The 26305-nt window shown below is 42.1% G+C and overlaps 1 protein-coding gene across 1 annotated transcript; it reads right to left on the reverse strand.

The window, feature by feature from the left end:
* Positions 1-19235: 19235 nt before the first annotated feature.
* WFIKKN2 (WAP, follistatin/kazal, immunoglobulin, kunitz and netrin domain containing 2) lies at positions 19236-23238 on the reverse strand. The gene is made up of 2 exons (XM_067547464.1): positions 23038-23238; positions 19236-20747 (listed from the first exon to the last, which is right to left on the reverse strand). Exons 1-2 carry the CDS (start codon positions 23236-23238, stop codon positions 19236-19238), a joined length of 1713 nt encoding a protein of 570 aa, XP_067403565.1.
* Between the last annotated feature and the right edge of the window lie 3067 nt (positions 23239-26305).

Consider the following 26305-nt stretch of genomic DNA (forward strand, 5'->3'; position numbering starts at 1 on the left):
TAATTGGGACAGATGCTTTACTGGGACATCTTCAAGGAAACTGATGTAGCCTAACAAGAGTTAATGGCAATAACTGCTGCTTAAGACAATAGCAGCATAAATTCTTCTGAACGGGGACACATTTGGCTGCATGGTGCCAAGGGTTGATGTAAACGTCATCAGGTGTTAAATCGGTATGTAATTCTAAACCCCAGCTTTTCAACACAGAGATTGGCAAATAAAGATTAAAAGAAGAAGAGATTAAGGAAAATCGGAATGCTGTTAATATTATTTTCACCCATTTGAAGACCTTTTCTGACCGTTTTTAAACTATTTCTTTTAAATGGCCACTCCAGTGGCCTCAGTGAAAGGCATTCTGTTGTGTGTCTGTTTTTTTCTCATGTTGCCAGCCAGCACTGACCCTTTGCTGTTTGCTGCATAAGAGATGTTTGTTTTTACGTAGATCAGATGCCAGTGATGCTAGGCAAAGCACCAACAGCAGCAGAAGCCTTAATGACCATATGTCTCTCTGGTTCACATTTTGTCAGTGAACTAGAAAAACCAGAAAGGCCTGTGAAACAGGGACCCATGCAACCAGTTTTGGCCACATTTCTCTTTGGATTTTTTCACTATATTTAAAAATGACACATGATGTTTTTGGGGCTGAGCCTTTTGAAAAGGCAATTAACCCTTAATGCTAGGCTGAGGTATGATTGAGATGCAGAGCACGCCAAAATATATGTGACAAATGTAAATGGTAGTCTTTGCTGTATCAACGACTCATTTGTTCCAGTAATGTACTGGAATAAACGATTAATCAGTCATGTGGTGATATTGCAGGAAGATAAGGTAGAAAATATTGCCTTCACTTTTCCTTTTAAAAAAAAAAGCCCTAATTGCTCTACAATTATACAAAGCTTCACAAATAAAAGTGGTGAGAGGGTTTTTTTGTAAACAGTCACATAATGGTAACAGCATATAAGCAAGGAAACTAGAGAGAGAAAAAAATGGGGAAAAAACTAAGAAAGGAAAGAAATAGTGAGGAAATAGAGAAGAGGGGAAATTTCTCCAGCGTTCCCCTAAGTTTGCTTTTTAGTGAATACTCCAGTTTATTCCTTTCTTTTTGATTTTTTTACAACATTAATAAGAATGGAATGGAATGGAATGTCAAGTAAAGGTGCTGGATTGACAGCTCTGTAAACTAAGGGCTTGGTCTAAAACCCACTGTAGTCAATGGAGAGACTCCCATTGGCTTCAATGGACTTTAGCTCAGGCTCTGTAGTCCCCTGCTTCTCCACAGCACAGGCTGCAGTGCAAATTTTCCCCACGTCTCTGAGCTGGAGATTCCACTTCTAGGGGGAAAGCATAGTTCAGTTTGCATGCCTGAACCATTTCTGGCTTCTGTCCTATGACCCCAAGAAGGGTGTCCATGGAGAAGATTTTTTGAATGTGTTGTCAACATTTGTGTATTAGGAATGGGGCTGAAACCACCAGCTCATTTTATGCAGGCAGCTGATCAGCCATTGACCTAGCCCTTCCATAGGGTAGTTTATGAATATTAATGAACTGCAGTATATTCTTACGTGTGAACTGCCTTTTCCAGACAAATAAGGAAACTGAGGATGGAGAATGGGGTTCATAAGCAGATCATTCCCACCTCGGATGTTCCGTTCCCTCAGATGAGAGAGGGGAGATGATGGTCCTATCTGGGATGCCAAACAGTAGTTGGAAGAGCAAGAGTCTAAACTCTGCCTGCTCAGAGCCTCTGCAGCCCACCTCCAGTAGAACTTACATCCTCCTCTCACTCCACGGAGGAGGCACATTGGGGCTGCAGAACCTTTTACCCCTGTAGAGCAGAGCAGATACTCGGGTATCTGCAGGCACTCAAAAGGCAGTGGCAAATTTTGCATTGACTTCAGTGGAAACAGGTTCTGACCCTGTGGGTCTATGTCACGGAAGGAAAATAGACAGTAGTTATGTGATGCTGGAGAAGCCTTGAAATAGATGACTGGGCACGTTTGGGAGGAAAGAGGTAGCTCTCTGTTTCCACACCCCTGTGTGACAGTAGCCGAGGGCTGGTTCAGCACTCTGTGCACTCTGTAAATGCCCCACATGGGCCAAATTGGGAGATAATTGATTATGACTGGGTGACTAATTAGTTAACAGAGGGATTCAGCTCCTCAGCTGGGGACCATTAAATGGGAGACAGGAAGGGAAAGAGGAAGGCTGGGAGCAAAGGTAAGGAAGCATGAGATCTCAGAGAGGTAAGCTCTCCTTTCCCCTCCTCCCCCAGCCTGTGCCTTGGGGGCAGGAGCACCAGTTGGGATTGCCAACAGTCCATTATTACAAAGAATGTTCCGGACAAGTTCGGTTGCTGAGGGCTGCAAAAAGCAGCAAGAAATATCCCTGGTGAATATAGGTGAATACTGCTTCTTCATAATGAAATATTATTATTATTGATACAATATTGGGAGGAGGAGTAGGGTGGTATGCTAAGAAAACAGTCCCTTCTTTTTGAAATACAATGTTGGCAACCCTACAGCAGGGGTGAAGGCACAAAAAATGTGTTGAATGTTTCCTGAAACTTTACCAAGTAGTATCAACTTTGCAAGTTTAGCACAACAATTCTGCAGCCTACCAAGAAAGGGGTCGGGGGACAGGCCTTGCCAGGTCTGATCCTGAGCCACTAGATTGAGTTGCTGGGTGGGGCTGGTGCTTTTCTGTGCCATCTCTCTTCTCCACGTTAGCGTCCCCAGGTGGCTGGGCTGGGCCCTTGGCTCTGGCCACCTGCCTGGTGCTGAGCCAGCTTGGTCCCACCCTGCCCCAGCCGTTGTTAGGAGCCGGTGGCGGAGTTTGGGCTGTTGGGTGGGGCCTGTGCAGTAAAAAAAAGGCCTGGCAGTGGCAAGGCTGTTCCCCAGGCAACCACTGCCTCCCCTCCCCCAAGCCAGCTCCTCAGCCTCACCCAGGGCACCCCCAAAGCCAGTGCTGAGCGCTCAGCATCCTCCCTCCCGCACAGGCAGCCAGGAGGGAGCCCCGGAGAGGCCGTGCTACCCCCACCACCGGCTGGCAGCAGTAGCAGTCTGAGCTCCTGCCCCACTGCTATTCTCTAGTGGCAGTGGAAGGAGACCCGCGTGTGGTGGCTTGGCACCATGCTGCCTTTGAGGCCACAGCGGTGGCAGCAATACCAGCCGGGGGACAACATTTCACCAAAGGTGTTGGGTGGGCTTTGCCTCTTTCTGCCACCCCTTTGCGGCGCCCCCACCAGTGGCACATTGAAGCTTGTGAAAAGCCTGAAGGGGATGGGACCCGAAGCTGCATAAGACTCTGTAAATAAAGCATTCTTGGTGAACAGACTTAAGAGTGGGTGAGGCCTGCTTGCCAAGAGGATCCAGGGTAAAGGGGCATGCCCCGTGACACCCTCCCATACCAGGCCTTCGTTATTTTATTTTATTTTTCCAAAGCCTGCTGATTTTGGGATTGTCGTAGGAAGGTGGCAAAGGCACGGTGCGATGCAGCTATTTCTCTGGCTGCATCTAAACAGAGCAAGAGGCCACCCAGTCTGGTAACCTGCCACCAATGCTAGATATAGCAATACCTCAGAAGCCTAGATTAACCAGGGCATCCAAGCTGAGAGTGGCTTAATGACGATGGGGCTGCAGGCAGGGCACTCCCAGGGGGATCTTGAGCTCTGTCACTCAAAGGAGTCTGTCTGTTCTGTTGCATTCTAAGGCTCGCTGCAAGGATCAATCTCTTCTCTCTCACTTTGTGAGTGGGTGTTGGGTTAGAAAGGAGTGCAGGGGCTGGGAGATGGGGGTGGCTTTCTCGGAAGCCGTAATAACCCGTCTTCCCTTAGTATACAATGCAGCAGCATGCTGCTTGGGATTAGAAAGATGGAGTAGTATGTCTCCCTCTAAAATCACCCTCTCCTAAACCCATTTCTTTGAACCTCAGCCAGGGATGAGCTAAAGACCGGGAGCATGAGTACTGATAGGCCTCATAATTTTATCCTAGCTTCTATAACTGCAGGTGCTGTTGTTCATATAAATCTCCGATCTCTCTGTTTTTTTAAAAAAAGTTCTAAGCTATTTGCCTCAATAATAACTTGTGGCATTCCAGTTTCCACAGCACCCAGAGAGCAGAATCTCTGCCTTGCAGCCACTACCAATCTGTGCTATTTGAGTGGCCATTTAGCTCTGAATCTGATGCTGACAGAAAAAGCCATAAATACCAGACGTTTCAGCCAAAACAGAGAGAGAGATGCATACCCAAACATGTTTTCCCGCAGGCCTTTTAATCAGCTGATGGGATTTCTTTTTTCAGTTGGTTTTTTGGGATGGGGAAAATGTTGCTTTTCCTCCTTTTTATTTCATTCCCTTAATTCTGCTAGTTGCAACCTTCTCCAATCCACAGTTCAAAATCTCTCCCCTCCAAAATAAACACACCAGCACAAAATTCTGCCTTCAGTTACACATATGTAACACCCTCTTGAGTTTACTGGAAGTCAGGTGTGATTATCTTTACTCATGTGATCAGCTCAACTGAGATCAATGGGACTGCTTGCATGAGTAAATGTATTCCCCCCCTTCAGAGTTTGCAGAATCAGACCCTTTGTATCTGTTTTCACGCAAGCCCATTTTGTATTAGCAGGCAGATCAACATACCATGCTGATTCAAATTAATATTAAATGAAACAACTGCCTTGCACATAACCCCTAATAGTCTATGTAAACTTTACAAATGCAATGTGGTTCTAGATCCACATTTGCACGAACAAATTTAATTTTTAGACAAAACAGTACACGCTGCATGAAAACTAAGCCAACTGGAACCCCAAGCCAGTAGCAGTTTTGGATGAATATGGGTTCTGGCCTGAATACATCATATAAACAAACTAACGTTTTTTAAAACAAAATCAACAAAGTTTTCAAACACATTTATTTTAGCCACAAACCCATCTGCTACTACCAGTAATGGATTCACAAAATGATTGTGTATTTGCTTAGTTCATGGTCCGATGAGTTCTGCATAAATAGTATGATTCACATAAATCAATACATCACACACACACACCGATGGTAGGGGTTTGCATTGTCACCTGTTCAGCATCTGTTTGGATTTTAGAACAGATATATAAAGGTTTTTAAAAGCCCTGTGATATTTTAATAGGCAATGTGTAAAACTGTAACAATGCACATTTAATAATTTTGCACAATTCCTGCAGAATAGAGATTCTGCCAGCACCAGTCCTGCAGCTACTTCACTTACAGGCCATAACTTGCTAGGAAGGAAAACTGCAAGTTACAAATGAACATCGCCAACTAGATCTAATATCTAACCACTGCATAGTGTAAAGTAAGTACAGATACCTTTCTTCTCCAGCTATGGGTGCAGAGAGGAAGAAGCTTTAGAGGGAAGGAAAAAATATCTGGGCTACAACATGAGAAACACATAAAATGATTAAAAAAATTACCTACAGATAGCATTTTTCAGGATCAGGCTCTAAGTTGAGTGAGTTGTCAGTGGGAATTGAACCCAGAATACCATACACTATGAAAGCCTAGATCGCCACTGCTAAAGGACTAAGTACTGTAGGTGGCAGCTGTAGCAGACTTAGCCAGCCAACAGAGGGGGATGTTGCCCATATAGTTGATGATGTGGGCTTCTTGAACACTCTGTTCTTATTGAAATCATGTCCCCTAACTTGAACTGGAGCTGGGCAAAGGATGCAAAAAATAATTTGCAGATGTTTGGCTGACTCTTTAAGCAAATTCATCTGACTCTCCTAGTGTCCCTTTAGCTCTGGCTTTTCACAAATATTCTGGGAAACTTGTTTCCTGGCAGGACTATTTGTGGAAATAGCACATTTTTCTGTTTATTTCAGAATGTTTTGGAAATTATATTTCAAATTCACAATTGTGATTATTTGCACTAGAAATGTGATTCTAAGAGTTTATGCTTATCCAGTCAGACAACGGAAGTGTTTAGTCTAAACAGTAAGTAAAGAGAATATCAAATCCTTGAAACAGCTCTTGTACTGAACATTATGGTTATGATTATTTTATTCCTTACAATCTAGTAGTGCCTGGAGACCCAAGTTAGGGATCAGAATTTCTTTGTGCTAAGTGCTGTAGGTGTATATATAACAAAAGGCAGTCTCTGTCCCAAAGCACAGTCTAAACAACCCCGAGAGTAGCTCATGGGCCGAAATGTCTCCATAAAACACACACGGAATAATGTAAAATACAGTAAACAAAGCTGTAGAAAAACAAAACAAACAAATCTCCCCCTAAAATCCACAGGCTATTTGCCGATAATATGGGGACAAGAAAACAAACTAAATTTGTCAGATACTTTATATGTTACAAATCATTGCCTAGTGAACAAATCTCACCATCCAACAGCAGCAGTCACAGCAGCAACTCCTCCTGAATATTTCCTCCTTTTGCCTGCTTAAAAAGTTGTAAAGCTAAACATGAAAAATAAAATTAATAAGTAGCAAGTGTACAGGTGCATTTTGGGATGAATAAATTACGCCAGCCCATGAATGAATGACTCTGTGTGTGTGTGTGACAGTGTGTGTTTGTGTCAGCTGTTTAGAGATGTATGGGTGTGTTTGTGACTGGCATGCAGGACTAGACCACAAGGAGTTTATTATTTTGCAGGATAAAAACCAGGTCAGGAAGATCCTGTCCGAAGGGTGAAAGGAAAAAAAGGCACACAGCATCTTAAATTAATCTTTTAAAAAAGATTAATTTGAATCCAGAGGCAGAAAGGAGGCGCCAGTGTTGCCAACCCTTGAGATTTTTATTAGGTGTTTTTGTGTTGTTTGACAGTTTTCTCAAAGCTCCAACTGCAGGAGTCATCACGATTAGGTGAGAATCTCAACTTCCATTAAAATTTTTTTTTTTACCTTTGTGGGTTCCAAAGAAAAGCTTGAAAATGTCCCACCCCAAAAGGCTCAGAAAGCAAATTAAAAGAACCCAAAAGTTTGTCCGTTTGTTTTAAAAAAGCCCATAATTTTTAAATCAAACTCATGATTTTGTGGGGAGTAAGAGTTTTATTCATGACTTTTGAATAATTAGCATTGGCAGCACTTTTAAAAAGTACTTACATTTAAAAACAAACAAACAAAAAAAACCTTACAGCTCCTTTTTCTACTCCCTTCCCCAAACAAAGCCCAACTCTCCACCCTCAGGGAACTAACATGCCATTTGTAAATCTCTGTTCACTGTGCTTGTAAATCCTATCCATTTCCTCTACCCTTCATATGACTTGATTATAGAGATGGTAAGCTCTTTGGGGGTGCGGACTTTTCTCTTTATTCTCTACCTGTACAGTACCTACCACAATAGGGCCCTGTTATCCAATGACTCGTAGGCACAACTGTAATACAGATAAATAATACTGAAAACTGGCAGTGGCTGGATTGTCAAGGGAAAAAATGATTGCTCCCACCAACTTCAAAATATTTTAAAACATTTTGGGTGGGATTCAGGAGGGGCGGGAAAGAATTGTCAGTGGCCCAGTCATCTTAATAGAACTGTGTTTAAATTCTGTTTTATGCCATAAAACAAATTACTAGATCTGATCAATTAGTGGACATTTGTTTTCTGTGGATGCTTGTTCACACCTCAGTGCAATTTGGCTGGGATTACCACATGAACATTCAAGCACTGGAGCTTTGCTTACATTAATACTTCTGAAAAGCTCGTTTTTAGCTTGATTGCCAAAATCAAAGGGAGAATTTTATTTCTGCCATTTACCCCGTGCTGGTTAGTTACGTCAGACACAAGTTAGTGTCCATCCCCTGATTAGAGGACTTCTTAAATAACTAACATAATGCAAATTGTGAGTTGCAAATATTACAATCAAATATACAATTTGAATTTCATGGTGTGTTAATTACCTGAGTCATACACATCGGTTAGTGACAATGAGTTGCAGCAGGAATTGTGAATTTGATTGCAATAATCATCTTTCAGATGATCTGCAGATCAAAAATTACTCACTGAAGTGGTTCATGAATAACTGGACCGATACAGTTAGCTATTTTGCTACCTGTTCTCTGAAAATTTGATACTTTTTGCCTCCCCCTCTGATCAGAAATAAATTATTCCTTGTGGCTTATTTCCCCAACTCTAGAAATGTTTGATTGTCTTGCATTCCCTAATGAGTATTTTCACAGTACACTCTGAATCTCTCCTTCCATATTACAGGCCAGCTAAAAATAAAGTCAGTGAAATGGGAGTTTGTCATTGATTTCAAAGGGGCCAGGATTTTGTCCTGAAAGTATAAGGGGTGAAGTGACTTGATCGAAGTGACATAGTGAGTCAGTGGGAGAAGTGGGAGTAGAACCCAGACCTTCACATGCTTATTTCCAGCTCTAACCACATAAAACATGCCCTATGGTGTGATCTGTTCAGGTTAGATTTAGGGCTTTGAAGCTTGTGTGATCATGTCTATTGCCACTCCCTTTTCTCTAGCTGTATTATATTTTTGGGAAGAGGGAGGATAGTGTGGTGGAAGATTTCCTCTTTAGCAGGAAATAACTTTATGGGACCAGGAAAACCCATCGATAAAGCTGCCTCCAATTTTTAAAGGAATCCCACTTTGCTGGACAATCCCTGACTGGATGTGAAATGGTGAGGTCTCTAGGTGGCTGCTCAGGTTTGTCTCTGTGCATTACTACCCTCTGCTAGATGGAATATAATTGAACAGTGTTCAGCAGATCCAGCTGTGTAGCAGATCTGAAGGAGAAATGAATTGAGGCGGGAAAGAGAGCTTGGAGGTGAGTGGCACACCAAAATGACCTCACTGGGGAGACCCACATTCCTAAAGCCAGCCATGCTCTCATACTAGCTGTGCTTTGTTGCATGGCTCCCTTCAGATCTTTCCTGTTGCTCCCATCAATATCTGTGTTGGGCTGGTAGAAAGCATTGCAGTCTGCATTCTTCTTCCTCTACCACACATTCCCCTTCAGTGTGATTCAGTCCATCAAATCTGTGAAACACTTGGTCTTCACCAGCTAAAGCTCTGGAGAAGAATTGTCACCCCTAATCTGTGACCATCCCCATAGGATGGCACAATTTACTGTGGATAAACCGTAAACTGCAGAGCTGATAGACATTTTTGCAAGCCCTAAATTCTCACTCACACACATCAGTATGTATATGCTGTACCCCCTCCAACACACAAGAGATACATGCTTGCTGAGCCTCACAGTTGAATTTCATGGATTCTGTGTAGATACATACATACAGTTCCCAGTAAAGCTGGTATTAAGTGCAGGATGGACTGTACATCTCCAAGGGAATTTGCACGTATGGATGTCATCAGAATACAGCAGCTGGTAAAACAGAACAGCCTAGTACAGCCAAAGCCCTGGGAGGGCGAGTAGAGTGATAAAGTAAAACCATATGAGTGTGTTTTCTTTTTCCATGACAACGACTCCTCTGCAAATGGCTCCACTGCAGAAAAATAGAATCATAGAGTTGGAAGGGACCTCAGGAGGTCACCTAGTCCAACCCCCTGCTCAAAGCAGGACTAACCAGGACTAACCTCAGCTAAATAATCCCAGCCAGGGCTTTGTCAAGCTGAAGCTTAAAAACCTCTAAAGATGGAGATTCCACCACCTCCCTAGGTAACCCATTCCAGTGCTTCACCACCCTCCTAGGGGAAAACTTTTTCCTAATGTCCAACCTAGACCTCCCCCACTGCAACTTGAGTCCGTTGCTCCTTGTTCTGTCATCTGCCACTACTGAGAACAGCCTATCTCCATCCTCCCCGGAACCCCCTTTCAGGTAGTTAAAGGATGCTATCAAATCCCCCTTCATTCTTCTCTTCTGCAGACTAAACAAGCCTACTTCCCTCAGCTTCTCATAAGTCTTCTGCTCCAGCCCCCTAATCATTTTTGTTGCCCTCCACTGGACTATCTCCAACTTCTCCACATCCTTGTTGTAGTGGGGGGCCCAAAACTGGACACAATACTTCAAATGCGGCCTCAATGCACATGGACTCCACAGGCTGAGCCTTGTGAGAACACAAGGGAGAATGGGTTCTTCATACTATGAGTCTTTCCCCCTTGGCAGCCCTGTGAGGGCCACGCTGCAGCAAAGCATGAAGGGAAGCACTTATACAGTAGCAGGTCAGAAAGTGGATTTGAAATTTATGGGAAGCTGGTGGTTACATTCCTGTGTGGAACTTCAGCACAAGCTTGTTTTTTCCTGAAGTGCAGGATATTTGTTTTGAAAATGCGAGTTATTCCTGCATGTTCTCAGCTTGTCTTTGTTCTCATGTTTTCTGACAAAGTTGGCCACAAACTGAAGTGTCCAAAGCATAATATGCAGCTTTGTAAGTTTCACAGAGGGGTGAGAGATTGAAAATAGCATCTGCCATTAAACTATGATAACCAGCATGGGTCAAATTTATCCCTCAGATAACTTCATGGACTGCAGTGGACCTACTGCCTGAATGGATTTTGCCCTCTTAGATGATGCTACAAAGACTAGACGTATTGATATCGCTGCACATAGTGAAGCAGTGCAATGGACTGCAATGTCTGACATGGCAGCCCTGCAGAGAGAGGCAGACAAAAGGCTCCCTGGCTAGTTTTACAAGGATGATTAGGCACCAAAAGATGAAGATGGGTGCCAACTGAGTGAAAGTCAAATAGTCTGCACAGGCACTTTTGAAAATTCCACTAGGCGCCCATCTGCATATTTGGGTGCCTAAATATCTTTGAAAATATGGCCCCAAGTGACTTGAAATGCTCCAGGAAACATAGGGCCCAATTCTGCTCTAGGTTACTGTGATGTTGATCTGGACTAATGCCAAATTAGTCAATGAATTCAAAACTTTGAAGAACTTCTATATAAATCTGGATGTGATCTTTGTGACTTGAGCCTATCGCAAAAGATGGATCCAGACCAGAACCCCGGGATCCAAACCAACAGACATTGTGGAGAGTCAGTATGAATCTAGTTCAAATTTCATGGCTCAGTGACATCAACTTTAAAGCCACCAAATTCCAAAACAGAATTAATGTAAACTTGTAATGTAATGTAATGTAATGTAAATTAATGTAAACTTAATGTAAACTTCTATGCATGCTAATTGTACCCCTTGGGTTCTCAGGAAATTGTCAGAGTGACCATCAGGGCTGTGATGTTAGGGACTCACTGTTCAGCCTGCACACCTGTATCTGCTGAACACTGCTTGATTATATTCTATCCAGCAGAGGGTAGTAATGCATAGAGACAAACTGGCCCATTACAATCCTAATCCCTTTTGGATATGGTAATCAAATCAGCAGTGCTTTTCCATTCAGAGCACCAGGCCCTTCATCATTCAGGTCTAGTAAACTTGGGGGGGGGGAGAGCCTGAAACTCTTATATAGTAAGAGTCTTTCCAAGTTCCTTTTCCGGATGCATGTAGTCAGCTCAGCCTGACTAAAGTACTTTACCAAGTCTGTCCACAATGAGGAACTAGAAAGCATGAGATTTCCTTCTGAATGAATCTCTTCCTCATTCTTTCCTGCTCCCCACCCATTCCCCTTCTTTCTGTATTTCTTTCTGTCCTTAGTAAAATCAGACACCAGTAAGAGTATAGAAGTTACTAGACAAGACTCCTGGTCTTCACAGTCCTGTATACTGTCTCTGAGAGTGGCCAGAATCAGCTGCTTCACAGGAAGGTACAAGATGCCCCAATATGGAAAAAAATGTAATAACCTGCTCCTTGGGGAAGCTTCTTCTCAATCCCAAGCAGGCGGTGGCTGACCGATGCTCTGAAGCAGGAGAGTTTATATTTATCCTCTGTTTTAATGAATGTCACTTTTGCTGTAGTCCCTGCAGAACCCCATGGAACCATGGCCTGATTGTTGGAGGAAATCCTCCAAAATACTGAGACTTAGACCAAAAGCCTGCAGGTGGCCAGTTGTGTATTCTGCATGCTCTAGTGACAAAGTTCTTCCATGGTATTAATGATTTAGGCAGATTCAGGGTCCCATTGAAGCCAGAAGACGTTTTGCTTGATGAAGGACCCCCCAGTCTCCCCTACAGAGCAGCCTTAAATGATTTTCCATTAGGTCCCTTAACTCTCAGATTTGCCCGTCACATCATTTGCCAAGCCATAAGTAGCTGTGAAGTAAGCAGGTGATGCTCTTTTCTTTGCTAATAGATAGGTGCAGAAACATTGTGGTATTATATCCCACCAGTGTTTGCATTAGTAGGTCAGGAGCTGGGCCTGACATTTATGAGATTTAGAAAGCAGACAGGACATTGATTCAGTTGTGTATTTCCATTCAGAACACTTCTCAGCATCCAGGCCCGGGTTTTGTTTTTTGTCCTCTGACAGCAACAGTAAATCAATAAGGCAGTTGGAGGTCAGGTATAGTCAATCAGTAATCACAAACTGCTTGGGGGAATATATTTAACTTTAAAACACAGGGTCTAAACCCAGAGTTCTCACTGAGGCCTTGTCTACATTAAAAAAGTTTTGCTGGCATAGCCATACTGGTATAGTTATACTGGCAACTACATTTGTACAAGCATAAAAGTGGTCCTGCATGCACGGTTTACACCAGTTCCCTGAAGGCTTGTCTACACTACAGAGCATTGGACTGTATAGTTATGCCAGTAGAGCCCCCTAGTATAGAGACAGTGGAAGCTGGCAGGAGCTTCTGCGGACATAGCTACCCCCACCTTCCCCAAACAATATTGGCTATGCAAACAGAAGCACTCTTCAGTTGGCATAGTTGTGTCTACATTGGGGATTCTATTGGCATAGCTCTTCAGGTACGGAATGTGGGGTTTTGTTTTTTTCCACATTCCTAGTTAACAAAGGTGTGCTAGCAAAACTTTGTAATGTAAACCAGGCCCAAGAGACAGGCTATACCAGCAAAAGCACTTTTCATGATGGTATAAGTGCATTAACACTAGGGCTTATGCCAGCATAGATATGTTGGTTTAAAAAAAAAATCATACCCCCTAAGTAAAATAGTTATGCCAATATTTTAAGTGCAGACAGGGCCTCCGGATCAGATTCTTTCACTCTTACTTACTGAATAGCATGTTGCTCAGTGAGTAGTCCACTGAAAGCAATTCTTGATACAACTTGTAGAGTAAAATACAGCTCAGTGTAAGAGTGATGGAATCTCAGCCTCTTTTTATTCAAGCATAATCCCACTGATCTTTCTTAGAGGTTTTGTCTGCTTTAGAACTCAAGAGCTCAGAGGATTGGTTCCCAATGTGTCTAGGCCCAAAATTTTCAAACCTGGACACCCAGAGTTAGCACCTAAAGTGGGATTTTCAGACGTATGTTAGTTAGGTACCCAAATCCCCACTAAATCAATGAAAATCTCACCCCTAAATTCATATTTAGGTGCCTGATCAAGTGGCTTCAGAAATGGCAGTCATTTGGTTTCACAGGTAGCTCTGGGATCTCAGCACTTCTGAAAATCATGCTCCATAAAGCCTGGCCTTAGGCTCCCAAGTCTGGAGATGTTGGACAAATTCACACTGCATACAACCCAAGTTCTAACACCCTCTTCTGCTCTGCTCATTTTGGGTTCATTTCAATTTCACCTTCCCTGACCCCCTCCTTCTGCGGAAATACATCTTTGTATCTGTTGAAATCACTCATTCTTTGAGTGTCACCTTCCCTAGTAACTTATTCGATGGGTCTAATGGATTCTGGTGACTGCTCTTCACCCCTGCTTCTTTAGACTGTGTGTCCTTCAAAACCTGTGCAGTGCGCTCACCTCCGAGTCTTTTAAATGGGAATTAGTCTCACTATAACTTTTGTGGACCTTAAAAGCTTGACCTAGTTCCAATTTTTTATAACTATACAATGTCCTATCAATCCCATGCCTATTCCCCCACATCTCAGCACCTTTTTGTTGTATATTGACAATACCATACTCCATGGGTCTGGATGGAGTCTAACAATTGCCATATACAGTAGCAGTGCATCTGGTCTTTTTATCCCTCCTTTGGTAGTGTTGTCTCTGTTAATACAGCTACATCATGCAGATGATTTGCAGAATGACCTGTGAATCATTTTCTGATTCACATGCTGGATGGCTTCCATTTAGCTGTATGCTCATTGTGTGAAGCATAACGTATTGCCCTTCTCATCCTCACAACAGAGTAGGAGGTGGGTAAGTATCACTGGCTTCCATTACTCTGTCCCCTATTGGTTCTCCTCCTGCCTTTAAATTGCTCCTTCAGCAGGTCTTTTGGAGAATCCTCCCAAGATCCCCCTCCAACTGTCAATAGGGGGTTACACAGAGCTCTGTCCTTGGTCCCCTTCTCTTCTCCCTCTATATTTTACCTCTGGGTAATCTCATCCAGTCACATATACAGCTACCATCTCTATGTAGACAATTCTCAGATCTACCTCTCTACCCCAGACCTGTCTCCTTCTGTCCAAACAAAAATCTTGGCCTGTCTGACATCCCCTCATGAATTCTAACCATCAGCTCAAGTTCCAGAGGGCTAAAACAGATTTCTTAATCTTCCCTCGAAGCCTGCTCTGCTATCTCCTTTCTCAAACACGGTGGACAATCCCATCATCCTGCCTGCCACTCAGGACCATAACCTAGGTGTCATCGTCAGCTCTGATCTATCTCTAGGTCCTCACATCCAGACTATGTCTAAACTTTCAGATTACATGCACAGAGAATCAGCAGATACAGCCTCTATCTCATCCCACTCATATCCATTCAGGATGCTTCTGCAAAGATAATTTCCCTAGACCGTTGCTTTGACTGTCATCCCTTCACTGACTCCCCTTTCTCTGTTGCATCAAACATAAGCTACTTGTCTTCCTTTTACAAGGCCCTTCATGGCATCTCCCCACACTACCTATCATCTCATTCACCATCAAGATGCTGACTCTTGCCACTGAGTCTGGTCTCATGTGCCACTATCGGTCACTTGTTAAATTTTCAAACAAGCACCTTGTACTTTTTCCCAGGCTGTCCCGCATGCTTAGGAGCTTCCCTAAATGTCTTCAAAGCTACCTCACTATCCTCCTTAAAACTGTCCCTTGGCAATAATTAGGCTGCTGGTGTGCTAAGACCACTCATTGCCTCTCATGCTGACAAATATTATCTTATTGTTTCCTTGTACTCCCATCTGTCTCTGTATCCATCTGTTCTCTCTTTAGGGCAGTGCGATAGATTCGCTGCCGGACTGGCACCTCCTGCTGGGGATCTCAGAATTAGCTGAAGCAGCCACCCACATCCACAGGTGTGCTCCATCACACTTCTTCTGGGTTCACTGGTAGTTCCTCTCACTGCCATCAGGACCCACTACATCTTCTTCTGGAATCAGCCCTCCGGCCAAGCCACAACCTGTGTTTTCTCCTCCATGGGATTCGACAGTCCCAGCTCCGCCACTTACTTCAGTAGCTGCCATAGTCCACCACCACTCCACTGGCAGTCTGGCGGAGGCAGGGAGGGACCCACACCCACCCACTTTAGTGCTGTGAATTTCAATTAACTACTGTTTGCAAAGTGCTTTGAGATCTTCAGATGAGATGCAATGGTTCATTCCAATGCGAAGTGTTATTAGTAGATTGCAACCCTTTTCTGGGATCCAGAGTATGTCATAATGACATCCTCTTCCTGCCCAAAGATGGGGTAGCCAGGAGATCTCATGACAGCCTTTTATCTTCTTTAATAACTGCCAAAAATGGGGCATAATTGTGAAAGAAAAAGTGGGTGTATTCCATTTGCTTTGGTGTATATTCAGATCTGCACCCCGACAGCAGGTTTGTAATTTTTTTTTTAAATCTCCGCAGATTAAATATACAAAACCCACTGCAGTGCAAACTCCCTCTTATTTTGATCACGACTACTCCTGTCATTTTGAAATATGCAGTTGATATTGCTCTCTGCATGATCCACACAGCTTTCAGCATTCATTTTTATTGTCACTTGGGCCTTGTATGGACTTGTTTTAGTTATGTCTCATTCAGAATTTGGGCCACTTCCTTTCAGGCTGGCCTGTCCTGGCCATTGTATGTGTTGCATCATGGAGAAGGATTTTGAGGACACTTTCTCCTGGTGCACCCTGTACAAGGGTTAGCATCAGTCACAATCTCTGTGCTGGGGAGCACAGGAATTATGCTCACTCTCTGCACATGCGCACACAGGCAGCACCCCCTCTAGTCTCCACTCAAGCCAGTAGAGCTGGTGGGCAGGCCAGATGGAGTAGGCCATATCATACCAAGGGGGAGTGAATCAACCCACTTCTATATGCTGGTGTAGGGACTAAGCCACCTGTATTCATACCAGGCTAGTGCACCTCCACACTGCTTCCACTGCAGGCCAGATTGTTACTCTCGTAATCTGGCCTTTTGCCACCAGAAACTGAATTATCCCATAATACATGCCTGCATGGGGGAGGGGTGGAGACAATTAGAATAAACGCTGGACATTATTATTTTTAATACCAATGATTTTGCTCTATTTGATTTCAGTGGAGCTATTCATGAAATAAGGTAATTGGTGTTATCATTTTGATTCATCAGTCCACCTATATTCAGCAGAGTACACTTTGCACACATGCATTTATGCACATACTTAACTGTAGACATGTGCTTAAGTCCCAATGACCTCAAGATGACCTAAAGTTAAGCATGTGTTTAAGTGCTTTCCTGAATAGTGAGCCTGAGAGTTGTTCTGACACCAGATTTCAGGGCTTTAATTTACTACCTGAAGGCAGAAGCAATCGCATGATATTTGCTACTCAGTACATTTTCACCCTTCAGCGTATGTATGTCTCCAGAGTTGTTTGATCATTCCCATATTTGCAAAGAAATCTTTAAGCTCTTGGAGAAAATAACTGTACAAATCCAGCCTTTATTACATATCCACATTTAGATTCCTTCCTGTCAGAAAAGGAGATTCAGTCTGGAAGAAATATGCCAGACATTATTTCCTGGCTGCCTGAAAAATGACAAACAAGCTGCAGTAACATTGCTGAATGATACATATCAGAATTACCTACTCTAAGTGCTGAACTCCAATGGAATGCAAAGCATAGCCCAGAACATAATAAAATCATCACAAGAATGTGTGTAAATGTTAAGTTTTTATTGTAATTCTTCTTACGTACACTTAAGAAAGATACAACAAAATCATGCAATTATTGTGCTGGCTTTTTAAAATTAGATAGATAAGAAGATCTTTAATATTGATTTTTTTTGTTTTTTGAAACCCTTCTTTCAGGCCTTGCTTAGGATGTGCATGTTTCTGAATTATAACCCAAAAGATCTTGATTCTCATTTACGCTAAAGCCCCGTTACCCTGCTGAGGAGCCTTAAGGTGGGTGAAAATGCACTTTAAGGCACCTTCATATTGCCAGAATAGTGTAAAGGGGCCTTAATGTAAATGAGTCAGGCTCCATATTTAAAAGTTGCTTCAGGCCGTATTTAAAACGTTCTTCTTGTCCATTCAATTTCACCCTTGAAGTCTTTGTGGCCACTTGCAAAACACACAATATACGTGGGCCTTTGGGGTTAGGAATCTCCAGTGAAGTGCTGAAGCCCAGTGGATAGCCAGTTAAAATTTTTACACAGTCTTCCCTATCTCTCATTCATAATCAGACCCAACATACACCTGCAGATGTGCGCACGCATGTGCGACACAGTCACACTTTTTGCTTTCTCAGCACCTTTCAGCATCTGGAATGCAAGGCTTCAGATGCCTCCTGCTGGCTCTTCGATTAACCAGTAGATGGCACCACAGAGTAATATTAACAACGCCCTTCTTACCTTAAAGCTTAAAACATATCTCGACCCAGATCCGTGCTTGAACTGGCCTTTTGTGCAACAGTAGACACTATTGTAGGAGCTCACTTAAACAACTGAACAAAGAAACAGTAATGATAAGAATGACACATATGAGTATATACACTCATAAACTCAGCCCAGTGACATTCTTTAACAGCGGCGGGGTATTTCTGAGATCACCCTTTCTGTTATTTTAAAATTGTGCATATGCAAATTTTACATTTTGGATACATGCAGATTTCTTTCTTTTGCTGTGTGTATTTATACATACATGTCTATCCAGTGGCCACATACAGAATATTTTAACTGGTTTGAGAAGGATTTCCTTTATATGTAATGGGGAATACTGTTAGAATGAGGGGAATTCAGATTAATTGAAGCTTTTAAAGTGCACCCATTGTGTGTTTCATTATGAATGTGTCTATAGTGTGTGTGTGTGTGTGTGTGTGTGTGTGTGTGTGTGTGTGTGTGGTATGATCGTTAGCATGTGTATTGCACTTTTCTATTTTAAATTTTATTCTGACTGATATGCCTGATTTTCCAGGTAATAGAGTAGATTTACATGAACAAAATTAAGCAATAAATGACTGCACATGGTCAGATGAAATGGCCTTCCAAACCCAAAATGGTTGACATCCCAATTCCAAAGTCTCTTCGCGTTAGCTTTACACCACATTTATTTAAAACAAAAATAGGGAAGTGCAATGAAATGAGTGGTGTTGATGTTGGACTCAAAACATTATGAAATTGTTGGGTTTTTGGCTTTGGACATGTAATTGCTGTCCCTGCTTGCTACTGGACTCAGGACGATTGTTGACTTCATTAGTTATTTTTCCCCTTGAGTAAGGACTGTAGGATTTATATTCACTGTATTGAAAATTGGCACAATCCAGAGAAAATTGCTATGTGAATTTCTATGAAAAGGTGAGCAAATTCATAATGCATAGATTGATTTGACATGTATAATTGTAGTCAATATAGACAATTTAGAGTTTCTTCTCTTGTAGTATAGTTAGTGTTTCCATGAGGAAACAAAAGAATGGGATTTACTATTAATGATTTACCGTAATATTTCCATGCTGTAAGCGAGACAGATTAAATCGACAGTATGTGCAATTTAGTTGTGTATCAATTAGCTACAACAATGCTATGAATTTGGTCATTATGTTAGAAACTACACAAGAATTATGTAATTATTGCAGTAAGTCAGCTAATTAAATGGCAATTCTATATAAACAGGTTGATTTCAATGTAAGAGTAATAGCCATTCACTGATATTTTATGCTTACCAAAGAGCATACTACCTTGTTGCTAAACATCATTAATGGATTAAAATAAGGGTTCTGCATAATACATAAACTGTATCTTCAAACAGTACCTTGTCTTGTTTCCACACTAGCCTCGCTTTTGTTAGCCCTATATAATACACAGATCTGAAAGGCTGACACATATGAGTAAGGTTAGTGTAGTCCTAAGAATTCTTTCAGAAGCTCACAGGTTTTCTTGTGGATGACTTCACGGAGCTTTCGTACACGCCGGACACTGGATGTGCCCACAAAGCTGTCTGGCTGCAGGACGGCCATCCCATTGTGGACATCACCCATGATGATAAGCTGACCATCCACCGTGGTCATATTGGGGCATGGGCAGCTCCAGTCCATATTTAGAAGGGTGATTTCTAGAGGTTCCTTCCCCAGGAATTTTAATCCCATTTTTTCATCTTTTAGAATCTCCTCTACTGTCACCAAGGCATGGCCTGAGTCTTGATCTTCAGTTAGTTCCGTTATACGGCCCAGGATAACAAAGTCGCTTTTGCAAAAGCTCGTCACCAGTTTTTGGCGAGGCTTGCAGGCTTTGCAGTGTGTGTTCTTAGGGAAAGGGCACATCTCTTCGCAGGCCTCTTTGCTCTCAAAGTTATTCTCATTGCCTCCACATCCACCATAAATGAAAGATTGGCATTGCTTTGTCAGACTGTTGTAGGCCCATCTGGGCTCATAGGCTTTGCAATGACCCTGAAGGGCTGGCAGGTTGCAGATGTTGATTGGGCCATTCATACACGTTAGCATACAGTTCTCATAGGTCTCAAAGTGGTTCAGGTTGCTATTACAGTTCCCATAGATGAATGTAAAGCAGTTGTTTTTCTTTGCATCATAATACCACCTCGTCTGCTCTTCCCCACAATCTTCACTGTCTGGCTGCTTCAGACACTCATCGGTTGGGAAATGGGTTTTATTTTGGGACGCTTCTTTTGATGCAGGTTCTCCTTTGACAACTGACAATGGGAAATCAACCCTGAGAAGGCCGCCAATGTTTTTTGCAGTGCATGTGTAAATGCCTGCATCTTGCAGCTGGGTGTTATAGATCACCAGCTGGGCAATGTTGGTAACCACAACATTCCCCCTGACGTGATTCGGCCTCATAATGATTTTTTCCTTACCATCTATTTGCTTCTCCCAAGCAATTTCTGGTTTGGGTCTGCCTGTGACGTCACAAAGAAAGCTAACAGTCTCTCCCACATAGACTGACTGATGCACTGGATTATTAACTAGAGCGGGTGGCAGGATATCAATGATGGTGGTCTCAGAATAGGCTGTGGTAGGGCGCACTGTAGTCTCTGATGGGATAGGGCTGGTATTTGGCCAGGTGAGATGGTAACGACAAGTAACTACATTTAGAGTAATGCCTTTGGTGCAAGCTTCTGCATCCATATAACACTTGTTGTAATAGGTGAGTCCATCAGAGGCACAGGTAAAGCTGGGCTCTTTTTCACACCTATCTTTGCATTTGCATACAGGCTGTCCATCCCAGATATCACACTCTGAGCCTTGCTGGATACACATGAAACGGTCACAAGTTGCCTCTTTGGGCATCCCGACGGGCCCTTTCTTCCCCTTGACGTCCATGTACCGAGCTGCCACACAACTCTTTGTCCCACAGACATTAGGACAGCACTTCTCAAAGGTCTCACATTCCTAAGACAAAAGAAAACAACCAAACTGTTATTGGGCTTGTTTATCATTTGAGAAACATGAACAGCTGGAGAAATTCCTTCTTATGGAGAAAGGGTGCTCTTGTGGTTAAATCAAAGGGCTAAGTTTCAGGGGCCTGGGTTCTAGTCCCAGGTTTGCAGAAGACATTTTGTATGACCCATGGTAACTACGTAAGTCATGTGATTTCTCTGAATCTCAGCTTGCCCATAGGGAAGTGGTTATTCCCATCTCAGAAGGGATGTTGTGAGGCTAAATTAATTGCGTATTTGTCAAGTGTTTTGAGATCTTTGAAAGGAAGGTGCTGGAGAAGGGCAATGTATCATTATTTCTTAGCACATAAAGCCATAGTAAATCCTTCATAAAATCACATCAAACATTTTGTTGCAGAAGTAATAACACCACCCACCCAAACAAACAAGGACAAGCTTCTTGAAATAAGAGCAGATGGAAAGTCTTACCATATGGTTATAATCATTAATCACTTTTATTTTCCTCAGAAGTATGTAAAGTATTATTTGAATTCCCTGAGACTGACAGCATACTCTTGGTGCGGAAGCTGCCAAGGATCTGTAATTGTTCACAATATATTATAAATGGAATATCTCAGAACTAAGGCAAAATGAAGTTCTTGATCCAAAATTATTTTGTTGTCTGTGGAGTGAAAAAGTATCCACCTATGAATTAGCTGTCACTTATTCATCTATGTCACTCTTATTTTCAAATGCAGCATCAGTGTTAACGATAATGTTGTATCCAGTGTTGGTTATGATCATTTCTAAATTGTTGTTAATTTTATAGTTGTAGTTTGCCTTTCTAAACAGAAAAAGTATGTGATATGTGGGTTTGTAGAACTGTAGACAATACATTGTTCCTGGATTATTTTAACGAAACCTGAACATTGTTACCATATACAGAACAGGACAAATTCTGCCCTTAGTTACACAATTTCGATCCCACTGAAATCAGCTGGGCTTTTCCGTAACTGATGGCAATATTTAGTCACACTGTCTTTTAATGCCATCAAACTAAATAGCAATATGGCCATTATTTGTGTGCAATATCCTTTCATTAACGGGAGCTAGAGGATATAATATTGTAACTCCTTTCCCATTTCTAAACATGCAGTATTATGGTCCAAAAGGAAATCTGCAAAACATAATGGACAAGATCCTCAACTGATGTAGCTCTAATGAAGTCAACAAAGCTATGCTGATTTACATCTGCTGAGAATCTGGTCCCAATGCCAGAATCTGAATGGGATTCTGTGCTGCCTTAATGCAAACCTGATTCCAGGAAACTATGAAAGGAATGCCCACAACCTTCAAAAGAGAGTAGTAATCATTCTTTGGTGCACCTGATGGTTGAATTAAAAAGGCAGTTTAATGTGCATTGTAATCAGAAAAGCAATATAAAAATAACATCTTCATATATTAGCTCTTTTTTGAGTTTTTGAACAACTCCTGCTGAATTGACTGCCAAATGTAAGTGTTGCTGCTTTTAGCGCTGCAGAAACTATCCAGCTAGTGGAAAGTGAGATGAATCTTTTCCTGCATCATGACATTGTCAGCTTGGTTCTGACTGCAAAATCTTTCCTGCTGGGGATGTTGTTGTAAGAGGCAAAAAGAGCAAGCTTGGATTCTCAGATGCCATGTTGAGTTGGCCATGCTGGTAGTTTGAAAAATGAACTTTTGACTTGTAAGTTACATGCATTTTGATCTGGAGGCATCATATGAGAGAACATCTGTATGGTCATTTTTATCATGTTGCTTTTTGGTCTTTACATTTCAAGTGTAGCAAAGGCTGAGGATGTGTATGCCAACCAACAGGCATCATACAGAACTCTCTCTTGGGCAACTGAGCACTTGATGATGGCAACGAAGAATGATGAGGTTGGTGAAAATGCCAAAATGCCGTGAGCTGGCCCAATAACATGTCAAATTACTGAGTCTAAGCTGTTGAGGTTCTCTTTGAGGCAGTGAGTGAGAAGTATGAACTATGAAATCCATGTAGTGACAGTCATATGGTCAGTTAAAGAAGTGACTCAATTAAAATACCCTCCTTACTTAACCAACAGATCATCAAACTTTTTCATTTTTATACACATGGTTTCAGTTAAACACGAGTTGTCTGGATTGGGCCATGTACACATTATCAATGCCCTTCCATTTATAATAGAAATAGACTGCAACACCAAGGAGCAAACAAACTAACAAACCAACCAACAAAAGATCCATTTCCCATGACTAAGCATATAAAAATGTGCATCACTCACCAGGTCTGTATCACACTCTCTCTTGCAGGTGCTCTGTGCATCTACCCACAGGTTGGGGTTCATATCATTTGGACATATCCCAGCATGAGAATACCGTATTGGAGGTAAAGCTTTACCCTTTAGAGGGACCTCCAAAAGCAACAGGACAGTGGTCTTCCCCAGCAAGATCCACATCCACCGAGTGAATAACGCCAACAACATCTCAGAACTTCTCAAGCGAAACGTCAACAATTGGGCTGGATTGGGTTTGGGTTTTTTTGTGTCTTATATTTTCAAAGAAGTTCAAATCCACCTGCCCTCTATAAAACTTCAGCAGGTTTCCTTCCTGTCTTTGTTGGTAGTGCAGTCTGGTCTGGACTGCACTGGATTAAAGGTCTTAGGAAGTAACCCCCTTATTTTAAGAGAAATGCTAATAGTCCGTGCAGAGTTAGCGGTATTTATACCCTGCCTCTGTTTAACAAGTCGGAAAAGGTAAACTTGATTTCTTTGACAGGCACACGCTTCCTATGTCCTGGTGGCAGTCAGACAGATTTGTTGCAAGAAAAAAAAGCTGGAAAGAGTTTTTAAAAGGCTGGAACTGGCACGGTGGGACCCCTGCATGTTTCTGAATGCAAGGAGGCCTTCTTAACCCCTTTAGACCTAAAGTACTTCCCTATGCTAAGAATGGCATTTACTACTGAAAGAGTGCTTGTCTAAATAATATGAACCCACAATCAGAGGGATTTTTGTACACCAAAGGAATACACAGTCACGTGTTTAAAAGAACAACTAATAGGATTGAAGCAATTAAAACTAGGATATCACATTTTAACAACGAAAGTGGGGGGGAAATAACATTAAAACTTAGGATCTGCAAAGCAATGTCTTTACAAATTGCCCCTGGACTCCTAGGCTTCTTTCTTCTCTGTAGGACTGGGATTTCCAGTGTGCTTTTTTGTAGTGCACTCCCCCCCTATCCCCCTCCATCTAGCCATTAAAAGTTTCTCTGAATTCCTTCACATTTTATGAAAGTGAGATCCTATTGTACAGAGCTTTGCTGACCTCTTTAACACACACACACAAGAGTAACAGTTCAACTCTATGGAAACCTACGTAAAGGAATGTACAGCATTTTTGCATAGGGAAAAAAATGCACTCAAGCTACAGTCATAGTTCCCTAGTTATTACAGTAACAGGCTGATCCTGCAAAGTGCTGAACACCTGCCAAGAGCTAATGGGAAGCCATGGAAGTCCATGGGAGAAGAGGTTGCTCAGCACTTTGCAGGACTAGATTCTTTAGAGCAAGATTCTTCTCTCTCTCAGAAACTCCTGCAGGATGCTGAGCACTTGGGAGCCATTAACTCCCACGTGATTTCAGTGGCTGAGACAGGCTCTCAGGACTATGCAAGATTGTACCTCTCTACCAGATTTACACTAGTGTAACCCCATTGACTTCAGTCAAGTTACTTCTGCTTTATGTTGCTACAAATGAGAGCAGACTAAGGCTTTACTATGGGACTAACCACCCTGATGTAGTTTTTCAGTGTACGGTTGTGTCTGATTCTCCTCTTGCTTACACTGGTTTCACACCAACATAATACGACATCAGTGGAGTTACTCCTGCATGTAGGCAAGTGGCCCAATAAATGCAAGGCCCGTTCTTCAGCGATTGTACATCATCAGAGCTCCGTTGTCTTGAATGGAGCTAAGTCTGTTTGCATTAGCTGAGGATCTGGCTTAATGTTTTTTCTTAAGAAGGGATGGGGGGGGAGGGAAACAAATTGGAAAAAATAAAACCAAGACACTTCACATAGCTGTGAAATACTTGTTCTTTCCAATTCCTAATAAACTGTTCTATCTGCTAGGGTTTGTGCAAAACCATTTGATGATATACATAAGATTTGAATTTCAGATGAATATTCAGGAAGGAGTGTTTTTTCTAAGATATTAAGTCAACTACCATGCAACATTTTACAATAGATTTATTCCCTTTGAAACGTTACAAACCTGTGTGACGCTTGTACAAAACGTGGCTGGGATCAAAATGTTTTATTCACGAGTTGTACTTGTCTTTGTAAACAACACCCTGTGATGTCTAGAAAAGCCAACTGAAAATGACACACTTCCACGAGGGAAGTACCAAGACGTACTTAAAATTCTTACAGCTCTATTAACAACAAAATCACATGTATTAGTACGTCTGTTGACTAAACAAAGACACTTTATATTGCAAAATTGACTCAGAAAGGAACCTTGGTAGGCTTTGAGACTGATGTATTATGTGGCACTAGAAAGAAGTATAATAATTATTTCTATTACAAGACCACCTAGATGACCCAACTGAGATTGGAGCCCCCTTCTGACCTAGTCATACAAACACACAGGAGTGGTTAAGTAGGAACTAACAGTGGTTTGATGGATAGGGCAATAGATTGGAAAACTTGCGATTTCCTGGTTCTGCCCTGATATGTAACCTTGGGTAAATTCTCTCACCTCTCTGGCCTCAGTTTCCCCTGCCACCCTTTGACTGTTTTGTCTGTTTAAATTATAAGATTTTGGAGGAAGGGACTGTCTCTGACAATGTGTCTGTACCTTGTCTAGCACAACAGGGCTCCTGTAACACAAATAATGATGCTAAGTGCCTAGACCTTGTGTTGGTCTTCTGCATAGGAGTGAATTTCACCCCTGAAATGCTATATATTGCTTTTAATGTCCCACTCCAAAGTACAAATTGATCACTCCCTGGGAGTAGGAAGTTCTATCCAATTGCCCAAGCGCATAATCTGGGGGTCAGGGAGAGGCAGAAAGTGTACTTTCCTCTAAAGAATCCCCGTATTGGCCAGTGGATGCCAGACTTGGTGAATCAATAATCTGCTTCGTTGTGGCAAATCCTATATCTTCTCCAGAGTTTCTGAAAATACCCTGATGACAAATTTTCCATAGCTATATTTCATTTTGGCATTCTTCTTAGAGGTGCTCAGATACTACAGGGATGAGTGCATTAAAATGCATAAACAGACTGAGTGATGCAGCTAAAGAGATTAGATGGAACGCCATAATAAACAAAAGAATTCTATGGAATGTTTTGGGAACAACTTGAAGAAATTCTAAAGCTAAATGAGTCCATCTGATGTGGCAATTGTATTGAATATCCAACCCAGCTGACGTAGCTGACTGTCTGTTGCAAGTCTATTGAAATGTTCAAGGAAAGTCCATTAAAATGTCTACACTTGATATATTGTTGCCCATCAGCACTAAGGTTATAAATTAAGTATAGGAAATAGATTGA

Source organism: Emydura macquarii, unplaced genomic scaffold (genome assembly GCF_026122565.2).
Source record: "Emydura macquarii macquarii isolate MOO-44397 ecotype Brisbane River unplaced genomic scaffold, CSIRO-AGI_Emac_v2 contig_1230, whole genome shotgun sequence".
Taxonomy (NCBI): domain Eukaryota; kingdom Metazoa; phylum Chordata; order Testudines; family Chelidae; genus Emydura; species Emydura macquarii.

Bases quoted from the DNA above. Each gene is read 5' to 3' on its own strand.
- WFIKKN2 (XM_067547464.1), bottom strand. From the start codon at position 23,238: ATGTTGTTGGCGTTATTCACTCGGTGGATGTGGATCTTGCTGGGGAAG. The intron at 20,748-23,037 runs GTGAGTGATGCA...CTTTTGTCTTAG, and splicing joins GAGAGTGTGATACAGACCTG to GAATGTGAGACCTTTGAGAA.